General features: G+C 43.9%; 1 protein-coding gene across 1 annotated transcript in view; it reads left to right on the top strand.

Moving 5' to 3' along the window:
- POU4F1 (POU class 4 homeobox 1) overlaps positions 1 to 856 on the top strand; it is a 2,122-nt gene extending 1,266 nt beyond the window's left edge. Inside the window, exon 2 of the mRNA XM_040267266.1 lies at positions 6 to 856. Within this exon, the coding sequence (XP_040123200.1) occupies positions 6 to 554 (549 nt within the window). The 3' untranslated portion in view covers positions 555 to 856. The remainder of the gene's footprint in view (positions 1 to 5) is intronic.
- Positions 857 to 11,447: the final 10,591 nt, after the last annotated feature.

The raw sequence follows: 11,447 nt of genomic DNA, 5'->3' as shown, positions 1-11,447 counted from the left end.
CGGCCGGGCAGGTGGCGGCGGCGTCGGCGGCGGCGGCCGTGGTGGGCGCGGCGGGCCTGGCGTCCATCTGCGACTCGGACACGGACCCGCGCGAGCTCGAGGCGTTCGCCGAGCGCTTCAAGCAGCGGCGCATCAAGCTGGGCGTGACGCAGGCCGACGTGGGCTCGGCGCTGGCCAACCTCAAGATCCCGGGCGTGGGCTCACTCAGCCAGAGCACCATCTGCAGGTTCGAGTCTCTCACGCTCTCGCACAACAACATGATCGCGCTCAAGCCCATCCTGCAGGCGTGGCTGGAGGAGGCCGAGGGCGCGCAGCGCGAGAAAATGAACAAGCCCGAGCTCTTCAACGGCGGCGAGAAGAAGCGCAAGCGGACTTCCATCGCCGCGCCCGAGAAGCGCTCCCTCGAGGCCTACTTCGCCGTGCAGCCCCGGCCCTCGTCCGAGAAGATCGCCGCCATTGCCGAGAAACTGGACCTCAAAAAGAACGTGGTGCGGGTGTGGTTTTGCAACCAGAGACAGAAGCAGAAGCGGATGAAATTCTCTGCCACTTACTGAGGGGGGAGATGGGAGGAACCGGGCGGGGCAGAGCTGGGGGCATTTCGCCGGGAGGGGGGGCCTTCCCCGAGCCTGCTTACCACCATCACCCCCTCTCCCCAGGATTTAGAGCGGCCGTTATCCTGCTTGCATTTGAGGAGTCCCTCCTCGAGCGCTCCTTCTCCACCTCCCCTCTGCTCTCCCTGTCCTTACCCTCCCCAGCCTAAAGGACTGGGTGCCCAGTGTGTATGCGGGAGAGTAGGGTGGAGGTGAAGGGGGAGCACTTGGGAGAGGGGGAGTCGGGGGAAGGAAAGAGGAGACTGGAGAAGGGGGTTTGAGGAGCAGGATGGTTCTGGGGGTGAGGGTGGGGGGAGATGGGAAGGGCAGGGAAATGGACTGTTTTTGACCAGAGACACTTATCAGAATCTCCTGGGGACCAAGGAACAATGTACAAAAGACCTACCAACCACCAAAAACTAGACAAATAAAGACAAACAGAACAGAACAAAAGCAAAGAAAAAAATACTTTAGAAATGTAATTCCAGAGAGCCGTTTTCTGCAGCTTCATTCCATTCCCCACCCACCCACCCACAACCCTAAGGAAGAGAAAAAAAGAGCACCACAATTATTACCACCGCCCCAACCTTACGCACATGAACTGAGTCAAAGACCAAAAAACCAAACGAACCCCGAAGGTGAAATTCTGGGTAGCAAAGCTAGTTGTTCTGTCTCTGTGTTTCATTTTCTCTCTAAGTCTTACACCCCATCCAAACCCTCTTTGATTTATTTTTTCTTTTTCAATAAGACTCCTCCGATGACTGCTCTCCATTGCCAGAAAGGAAGTGGGAGCCCCGCTGAAAGGAAGGAGGAGGGGCGGGGGGGGGGGGGGGGGGGGTGGCTGCTTGTTTAGGTGAAGTCCAAGTTTTCCAGTGACCCAGCCTGTATACTCCTGTGGCCTGATTGGTCGGTGAGGGTCTTTAGGGAGAGAGCTGACTAAAAAGCAGAATTTTAAAGGCTCTGAAATAAATATTTATTTAGGAAAATAAAACAGTTGAAACCAGGTTTTTCTTTTTCCATATGTGCTCTTATTGCTATGATCTAGAAAACAGACCATTTCAAAATAAGCTTTTCCCTCCACTCATAGAACGTGCTTGCCCTTTCATTTATTTTTCTAAGTGGCTTATTTTAAACTACTGTTTGTTTTTTCTCTCTATTAATAAAAATAGATTGATGGGGTAGCAGACAGTAGGAGAGATACTCTGACCCCTTTTCTCCACAGATCAAGACCCATCTTACTCTTCTAGGTCCCCTTTCCTTCTCTTTTGGAGAACATGAAATCATTGAAATAGTGAGAAGTTTCTGCTTTCACTTGGAGCAGGACTTGGCTGTGAGAAAATCAGCTAAATCCCAGATGAGAGAAAGACAAGTTTAAAGCCCTCCATTTATTTCAAAAGGGTCTGCATGTTGGGAGGGGGGGAAGCAGAACAACTGTTTCATTATTATTACTATCCAAAAGTAATTTATTGCTGGGGATAAATGTTGGGTAGCAAGAAATTTAATTTGCACTATCAGTCTCCCAGATAGAAAATCATGTATAGTATTTCATAGTAATAATCAAGGTACTTTATGAACTGCTGATGGATTAAAAAGAGAGAAAACAATTGAAGGTGGTTAGGTAAAACGCCTGCTTGGTGCACAAGACACCCTTGATCTTGATTGGGTGGAGATGGTTTATTACCATCCTTTAATAAGAACTAAAAAGCTGAGAACAGATAAGAAACAAGACTGAAACCATGCATGATCTGAAAGGTGCAGGAAGAAACACAACTAGATCTCACTCTGGTTAGGCATTATTTATTTAATTATGTTGTATATCATTGTTTGCAGCGCAAACATTCTATGCATTTGAAACTGAGCACTAAACTGGGCTAGCTTTCTGATAGACCGTTTTGTGGATAGCGTGATATCACAGTTGACTGCCTGTTTTCACCGAAAACACAACATTCTTGTCATATTCTTGTATTTAGAGGAAAAGGAAAAAAGGAAGATTACTGTAAATATTTTCTTGAACGCACACACTCACACAGTGGTTACAAACTGCCAGTGTTAATCCTGAAATGCCTCACGGATTGATCTACCTGTCCATGGATGTCTGCTGAGCTTTTTCCTTGGTTATGTCTTTGCTTTATTATCTTTCCCTCCTCCCTTATCAGAACCACTTTTGTGCACCAAAATACAACAGAGAGATATGTCCCAGTACACTTACAAATAAAACATAACTGAAAGAAGAACAGTTTTATGATTTGGGTGCATTTTTGTGTTTATACTGGGCCAAGTCCCAGTAGAGCCGGTCAACAAATGAGACTCAATTCAACCAAAAATACAGGGAAGGGGACGATGTTTAAGTTGGGGGGCGGGCGCGAAAAGAGGGGAAAGGATGAGAATGATGTATTTTTCTGCTGAATCAGAATTCACTTTCAGATAACTCATGTGAAAGTGGTGCTCTTGAATAAAATGAATTCTATATTAGTTGTCTGTGTGTTTATCAAAGTGTTTTTTTTTTTTCTCTTCTAACTGCAGAATCTCTTCAAGCACAGCCCTCACTTCAGAGTGGTGGAAGGTAATAAATAGCCAGGCATCTTCAAAATATTTGAATCAGGATTCAGGGGCAGAGGCATTTGGAGGTTTATATGTATTGTTCTAGCCTAAAAAAAACGTTTCTAAGATGTTGTAACTAAGTAACTTTTCTTTGGAGGTTAACATAAATAAAAACCATCCACTGATCTGTCTAGCCATGGTGTCAAATGCCTCTGTTCATTTGGAACTTTAGTGTGCCACCTACTGCTCCGGAGGGATTAAAGATTCCCTATTGATGACCTGGACTAGATCAGATGCCAAATGTATCAAGTTTCTTAATAGCTAGGCTTATATCTTCTGAAGTCATCCCACTTTAGCCAAATCTTTTTAATTTCACTGGCAAATCTGTGAAACGAAATGCTTGATGTTCAAAAAAAAGAGTACATTTTAAAAGCTGTGATTTAAAACAGTTAAATGTTTTTTTTTTTAAAGCGTTAGAGGTATTTTAAAAAATAGATCTCTTCCATCAAAATTGATTTCTGTTGTTGTTAACTTGAAATGTCATCAAAGTTTTAATTAAAATGCATGTTTTTTAAAATGTTATTTTATAGAAAAATATGACCAGATCTCATTGTTGGAAAACCAGGAATGAACAAATAAAACAGATTTACAAAGGCTGTTTTTTTTTCAGTCTGCCCCAAATGGAAATGTTGCAGACAGATATATTTGTATTATATAATGATGATCAATGTATGTAATAAGAACCTAAGCATTGTTCTGTATTAAGTAAAATCTTTACCAAATAAAGAGAAGACAATAAGACAGATCATGAAAATACAGGCTTTGCAGAGTTTCCTATTTTACGTAGTAGGAAACTGTGCAAAACAAGAAATGTCTTGCTCTCTAGTAAGTGAATCTGTGTACTGTCCCAAGCAATAATAAGACTATTCTAAGATACATTTAACTGTCAATCCATGAAGAAACAAACATGCAAACAAATGTCCTCCTGGAGAGAGTGCTATGGCTTGCTACTCAGTGGTAGTTAACCTTTCAAAGTTTTCTGGTTCTGAAGAGCAGAACTTCAAGCGAATTCCCGCACCAGTCGTTGAGTGGAAACAGTGGGTGGTTCTTTTAAGTAATCTCAAAATAAGTTGGAGAGAGTGGGAAAATTGTGCTGTGCTTGCATTTCAGCCTCTCAGGAAATCCAGGCGGAGGTGGAGTAAAGGTAAAGGTGAACGTAAAATGCATCTGCTACGTTTAAGTCATCCATTCGTTTTAAATTTCCTCTTTGACCCCGTCCTAGTTCTGGGCCCCGCTCCTTGTGTCGGTCTAGGTAATGATGTCCTTAAGACGCTTCAACTAACTTTTGAATAGGTTTTTGTTTAATGCGTGTTCTGAAATTGCTCTCAACTTCTCTTACACTCTCATAAATAAACCGTAGGCACTCACTGCCGTGACTGTATCGATGTTTAATTTCTTGTGATATTAAGATGACTTTCGTCCCGTTCCTACACAAGGCTGCGCCAAAGGAGGGCAGGGTACCCTGGGTCCAGGACTCACCTGGCCAGCTCCCGCCTTTAACCCCCGGCCCTGTCACCCTGGTCTTTCCTGCCACTCTTGTCTGCAGCATCCCTACCCCGTCTTTCACTTGGATGGGTTTTCATTCTCTAATCCATGAAGTTGGAATTGTGACTTTTGACCTGGCTAAAGGCAGCGTTCCCCGCCCCATTCAAATGGTCTCGGCGGCCGGTGTCAAAGGTGATGATCACAAATTAGTCTCTGGTGTGGGTGAGCTGATGGGTCTTCCTGCCGCTGCAGTCTTAGCCCCAGTCCTTAAGAGTTGGGTTTCAAAGAAGAACGCAAGCTTAATTGATTTTTTAAAAATAGCAGCCAAATTCTAAATCTCACGAGGGGACCTCTTTCCCACCTGCGAGATAAGTCTTGTCGCAATAATTACGTTATTTAATATTTGATCAAACCTTTGTGCCACCGCGGTTGGCGGGGCCGGGCCGCCTCCCGCCCTCGCGGGGCAGCGGGCAAGCGGCGAGGCCCGAGCCGGGCCGGGAACGTGCGGTGGGGGCGCCCGGCAGTCCCGCTTGGGTCGGTTTGTCCTTTGAATAATTCATGGCCTGAGAGTTCTGGAAATTAATAAAATGAATGATAACAAGAAGCTAATTAAAAACTTTCGTAATTGTCTAGTCAGCTTGGTGGGAGACTGGCAGCCCTCCCTCCCCGACTCCTCGAAATCCCATGGCTCCGCAGGGATGGGAGGCGCGGGCCGGGAGGCTCCGCAGGGACGGGGGGCGCGGGCCCGGATGGGCCTCGAAACGCGAGCGGACAAACGCTCCTCTAGCTCCGGGAGTGATTTCAGAGGCGGCCCCATGATGCTGCTCCCTCCCCTCCAGCCCCCTTTGGCATCTTGTCCGCCTCCCCGCTGGACTTTGGAGTGGGTGGATTGGCGGGGACCTATTCGAACCTCACGCAGAGCTGATTGTGTCAGAATTTGTGATCCACTCTCCCCGGAACCAGGCAAAGTCCCCGTTCTCCCTAGAAACACTCGTTTCACCCGGGCATTCCGCGCGGGGCATCCCAACGCGCGAGGCGTGCGGGCCGCGGCCCAGCGCCCCGGGTACGCTGTGTCTGTGCCCCTCCGCCGCCGGCCGCCACTCGGGTCCCGAGGCTTCCAGATGCCCGAGGCCGTAGCTCCTCTCGGACGGCGGGAGAGCCACCGCCCACGGGCCCCGGCCGGGACTCAGCCAGGCCGTGTGGATGACCCGAGCAGGTCAAACGAACGAGTCCCCGGCCTCCGGCGCGCGTGCGCGGGCGTGACCGGCAGGGTGCGGACCGCTGGGAGCGCCGGGCGGACCCGGCGCGCTCCGGACGTGCACCAGGCGCGCCGAGCTAGCGCATGCGCAGTGCGTGGGCAGAAGCCCCTCCGAGAATTGCGCTGGAGTTCAGCAGCTGGTAATTAAGCGCCCCCGGAATATTCTTTCCCACCCTGTAAGAGCTTCTGAGGGCGTCCTGCGAGAATAGGGGAATGGACTAGTCTCTCAAAGAGATTAAAAAGACTCCCCTCCCCACTGTTTGCCTAAAGTCAACAGACGTCTTAAACACCGCAAAACTTTCAAAACTGGTCGACATTTTTGTAAAAAAAAAACGGGGAGCAATAAGGTCTCGGTCTCTGTTTTGCTGTTAGGATGCACCCAGCAAAGTCCTGCTACTAATTTGACCTTATTAGGGAAGAATTTATACCGGGCGCGGAAGGAAGGTTGGCGACTGGGCATTCGTCCCGGAGGATTCCATGGAGTTCTGGATTGAAACACGGAGGATGAAAATTTCGGGCCCGAGAGGTGCTGGCTAAGCTCAAGTAGAGGGACCAGTGTTCAGTTCCTGAGCCCCAGGGTTGGGGCGAGGAGCGCCCAACCCCAACCCAAGTGCCCAGGAGGTCGCTTCTCTCCGATTTAGGGAGGATAGGAAAAAGAGAAGGGAAAGTAAGGAAGCCTGGAGAGATGTGGCGAAGGAGGGATGCAGGAGAAAGAGAGGCAGACTCCTTGCATTGATTAGGTAAATCGAATTGCAAACCAAAGTTTGGTAGCTTTGATGCCTGGCTTCAGGGCAGCATAACGAGTGCAAACTTTTGTAGGCTTAACCAGAATAAAACAAAGTGTTGACAATTTCCAACCTTGGAAATTTTCTTGCAAGAGTCTCTCCCCCAACCCCGCCGAGTGTTGACAATAAACATTTTAATGAATGCAGGGATCTGGCTGTCTCCAGTCAGTGTCTGAATCCTTTAAGCAGACCATTAGCACGGCTTCTTCTACTTCAAACATCGCGCGCTACACTCTAACATTACATACATGTAAAAATACAAAGTGTGAGACAAATAATGTGTTTATACGGATATCTTAAGTGGTCTGCAGTAGTTCTGATACCCCCTGTACTTATTAACGGAAACTAATTCATTGTAGAGTACTCGCGCTTAAAAAAAATGTTAAATACAGTTAATGCAATATTAATCGCCCTTTGGTGATATAAAATGCAATATTTTCAGGCAGCTATCGAGCTTTTCTAGAAGAGCTGATGAAAAGAGTCACAGCTGAATAGTGGAGAGAAAAAGCCCGGTATTTATTGCTTTTGTTTGGCTTTTGGCTACAGAGACAGGAATCTTCTAATGGGGTAAGGACATTTATTTTATCTGCAGTCTATTGCTGTGAGAGCAGGGGCGGCAGATGGGGCTGGTGCGATAGTCACAGTGTAATTTAGAGCAAATCCTAATAACTAATAATGATTTATGTTAATTTTGATCACTTACGCGACTTTACCAAGGCGTTGTGATGAAAGAAAGGGAAAGAAAGAGAAGCAGAATGTGACAAGGAGCTCTGAGGCTGAGACTGGAGCTCAGCTACCCTGCTTAAAATGTATTTTATGAGTTAGCAATGGAAAAAACAGGCATTTTAAAAAGCAGGTAGGATCCGTTTGACTCTGGGCAGAGGTATCTCCCGGGGGCTTTCATTTCTTCTGAAAAGATACCTAAATGAGAGGAACCATGACGCCTTTGAGGGAGTGTCTGTTTCATCCCAGTTTTAAAGAAAACAGATATGGTTTCAATTGTTTCATTTGCTTATATTCAACTAAGAGGTTGTGTGTGTGTGTGTGTGTGTGTGTGTGTGTTCGCTCGCGCGCGCTCGCGCGCGCGTGTCTGGATTTGTGGGGGAATCAAATGTGTGAAAGGCGTTAGTACGCGCCGGGGTCTTCCTTCCAAAGTGTAGTAAGAGCCCGAGGTTTGAAAGCAGATTTAGTGACTAAGAACACGCTCTTGTAGCTCCGTCGCCACGCCTTATGCAAAAGTTTGATTATTGAGTGATTAAACAGGTTGCCTTTTCTTAATCTTCACTTCCCGTCTGATGTTTGTTTGTCTAGAATCAACTTTGGGGAAGCTTTGCCTTTTCTGCCTCCCGTCTTTCCCCTCCCTCAAGGAATCCCAGGGCTTTTAAACTTAAAAGTGCTTCCCCTTCTCCTCATCCTCCGGGTTACGTGGCACGGGTTCAGAACCCCGGGGGCTGCCAACAGGACACAGTTCAGCACGGGAACTGGCGATTTTCGGCTGCCACGCAGTGCGATGCAGAGGGTCGGAGCGATTTTGAAAGGGAGGGTGCGTCTTGCTCGTGGCAATTTACTTTTTCGGTTACCTTTTTGCGCGTTTCAACGCCTCGAGGCTATAGTTTGAAAGTAAAACAGCATCAAAGCACCTCCTTATTAGCTCTGTATTTGAGAAATCCGAAGATGAAACTACCTAAAAGGTTTAATAGGGCGGAACAGCATTTATTTGCCAAGCAAACAGCCAGAGTACAGTTCAAAAGGGGTACAGCGGTTTATCAGCAGGAGGCTGGAAGGAGAAGAACGTTGAGTAAAGGGAATTTCAAGCTTCAGTTACGATGTTAAAGTGAATTAAATAAGCTTCAAGTGGGATGCCTGCTTTGATTTTGACTATCATCTCCCTCGCCAAAATTGTATACATACACACGTGTATACATTATGTGTGTGTATATATATATATATATGTTTACACATATATGTACATCCTAGAGGCTTCCTCCACCTTTCAGAGTTACTGTCAAGACTTTGTAACTTTAGGTTTTGTAGAGCAATAATAGTAATCTTTCCAGGAATTTGATCTGCAAATGTATTTAAAATATAATCACATCTTTTAAAACCCAAGGTTTCATCACTATCTTCCCCTTTCTTGTTTCAAGGCTACAGATGTAAAAATGCACTTAATTTCATCTACTAGGGGAAAACATCAAGCTACATGATTAAGACCCATTCCTTTCCTTAACATTATGCTGTATTTTGTTTTCACTTTTGAATCATCTCTATCAGTAACTATATTGTTATTGTATTGTTAGTATTCCCAGTATAAAGAGGACTTTAAACAAAATAAATCTTTAAACAAAATAAATCCAAGCAGCTGATGTTGCCTGTTTACTGATAATACTCAGGAGCTGGTGCGTGTTTGTGAGCTTGAAGCTGCGCCTCCACGTGCATATCTCTATACAAACAGATTTTTTTTTTTACTGTATTGTACTAAGCACAATTTTTTTTACTGTTGTTGAGTGTGGTGGAATCATATCTCTCAACTGTCTTCTGGTTTTGCCCCAGAGTTTCAGCACCAGGAGCAACTCCCTTAAAATTGAAGAGTGGTGCATTATTGAAACTCTCTATCAAACAGCTCTGGGGTGCAGCCTTTCTGAACACGCTGGCTCTAGATGAGGTCTGACTGTCTGACTGCACATAAGCCCCTAATATGTTAATGGCCGTAGGGGATGCCTAAGGTACTATCTCAAGCTGCTTCGAACACCATATGTCAGGCCGTTAGCCACATGGATCTATTAATCAAAAAGAGCTGGAGAGGGAGAAGAGGGTCTTGGAAAGGGAGCGAATGAAAGTAATGGGGGAGGGGGGAGAGGGCAAGAGAAAGCATTTAAAACCCCCCATCATTTGTGTTTCTTATTGAAAAATGAACGAAAATAACTAAAGACTCATCCACTGCAGATTTCCTTTCTGTCAAGTTAAAGATGGTTCATAAATCCCTACCACAAGATCTTGAATAGTATCTAGTTCTATTAATATAGAAGTTAATTTTACCTGGAGAGTCCTATTTAGAGTTGCTTTATTGCAAAACTTTTATAAGCAAGACTCTTGATACAAAAAGTTATTTTTGCTATGTAAGTTTGTTTTGTAGACGAACTTTATTAAAAATAGTAGGAGAGGTGGAATGAGGCAAATGAGTGTTTAGGGGATAGAAGGGGGGCCAGAGAGGGAGGTGTCTGGAGAATTTGTAATGAATATATAATTCATCAATGTGTATCTGCACTGACAGTAGAGTTTGCCCCACCTTTAGTTCTTCTGATAGTACATGTAAACTGTTTACATTTTTATCCCTTCTTTTAAGCTGGCTTTATGATAAATGAAATTGCAGAGTCTACAGGGTGCAAAAAGTAATTCTTTTAGGAGGAGAGGAAATAGGAAAACATTTAAAACTCCCTTATTTCTCACTTCTGGTTTATTTACAATTATCTCTGCCCCTTGAATATTTTAAAATAATTTCGGTTAGATAAATACTTTGCACAATCTTAGGTACTCAACATGGAGATGGCATACATGAAAAAGTACAGTAAGTCTATTAGAAAAATTTAGATTTTTTTCTTGAAGCAGTGAATATGTTTGTCATGTGCCACAAACTTAGAATTTTTAGGGAAGTCAAATGAAAGTGCTGATTTTAAAATGTCAGAACTCTCAGAAACAGCAGTAAGAGGAAAACAGAGACACTTAGATTTAAAAGTTCCATTCTTTTCATGTGTTACCTAGGGATAGAGAAAATATAAAATCAGATGTTCATTTAGGTATCATTATTTTCTAAATTGATAGTCAATGATTATGACCCATGTGAAGACTCAATTTCTGGATTATCTGTTTTAAATTTACAACCTGTAATTGAAGATATGATTTAAGAAAGAATACCCTGAATATGATTTTTAATGTTGCCATGATAGTAGGCTTATACTAAAGTATTTATAGGATCGTGAAATGCCTCAAAAATTACTCATCTTAGGTTTAAATGTCTATATCTATATGCAGGTGATTGACTATTTATATATATTGAGAACAAAGATTATTCACTCATTCCACAAATCCTCTGTCATTAACAGATTCATAGCACTCTATATATTGGACGTGGAGAAGAGACAGGCAGCAAAATGTTCTTTTTTATGATTTAAAAATACATTAAAGAAGATACTTGTGAGACTGCTCAGTGATAAACAAAAATATAAATGATATCTGTTACATTATTTAGAGTATGTAAATAGAGTACTTTGTACTGTGTGTTAGATTGGATATATTAATTTTTTGTTTAATTTCACAAATGCACCTATTTGTGTTCATATAGAAATAAGTCCTCAGTTATAGAGAAACGTTAATATTGTTAGGTGCCTTTAATTAAAAACACCCATTAAGTTGTTTGGTTTGCTTGAAAAATCATCTATTAAGTCTTTCAGTAAAAGAATAAAAGAAGCATTTAAAACATAGAGAATTGTCTTGTAGAGAACTGCAGTCAGTCTGTAAATATGAGGGGTTCTAAAGCACTGTATTTCACTCAGGAGATGATGAATACATAAAGTCAGATCATCCTGAATCTCAAGAGTAGTTGCATACAGAGAAACACTTATTATCTTTAAATTTTGGTGCATGCCACACGAGCCTTAGTTTCCTTCCCTGTAGTTAAAAGGTAGCCCATATATCTGTCGCATTGGGTTTCCAAAGACTCGTAACTTAATT

The sequence above is a fragment of the Oryx dammah genome, unplaced genomic scaffold, assembly GCF_014754425.2.
Source record: "Oryx dammah isolate SB20612 unplaced genomic scaffold, SCBI_Odam_1.1 HiC_scaffold_24, whole genome shotgun sequence".
NCBI lineage: Eukaryota > Metazoa > Chordata > Mammalia > Artiodactyla > Bovidae > Oryx > Oryx dammah.
Note: the sequence above shows the minus strand (reverse complement) of the source record. Positions and strands in the feature narration are given on the sequence as shown.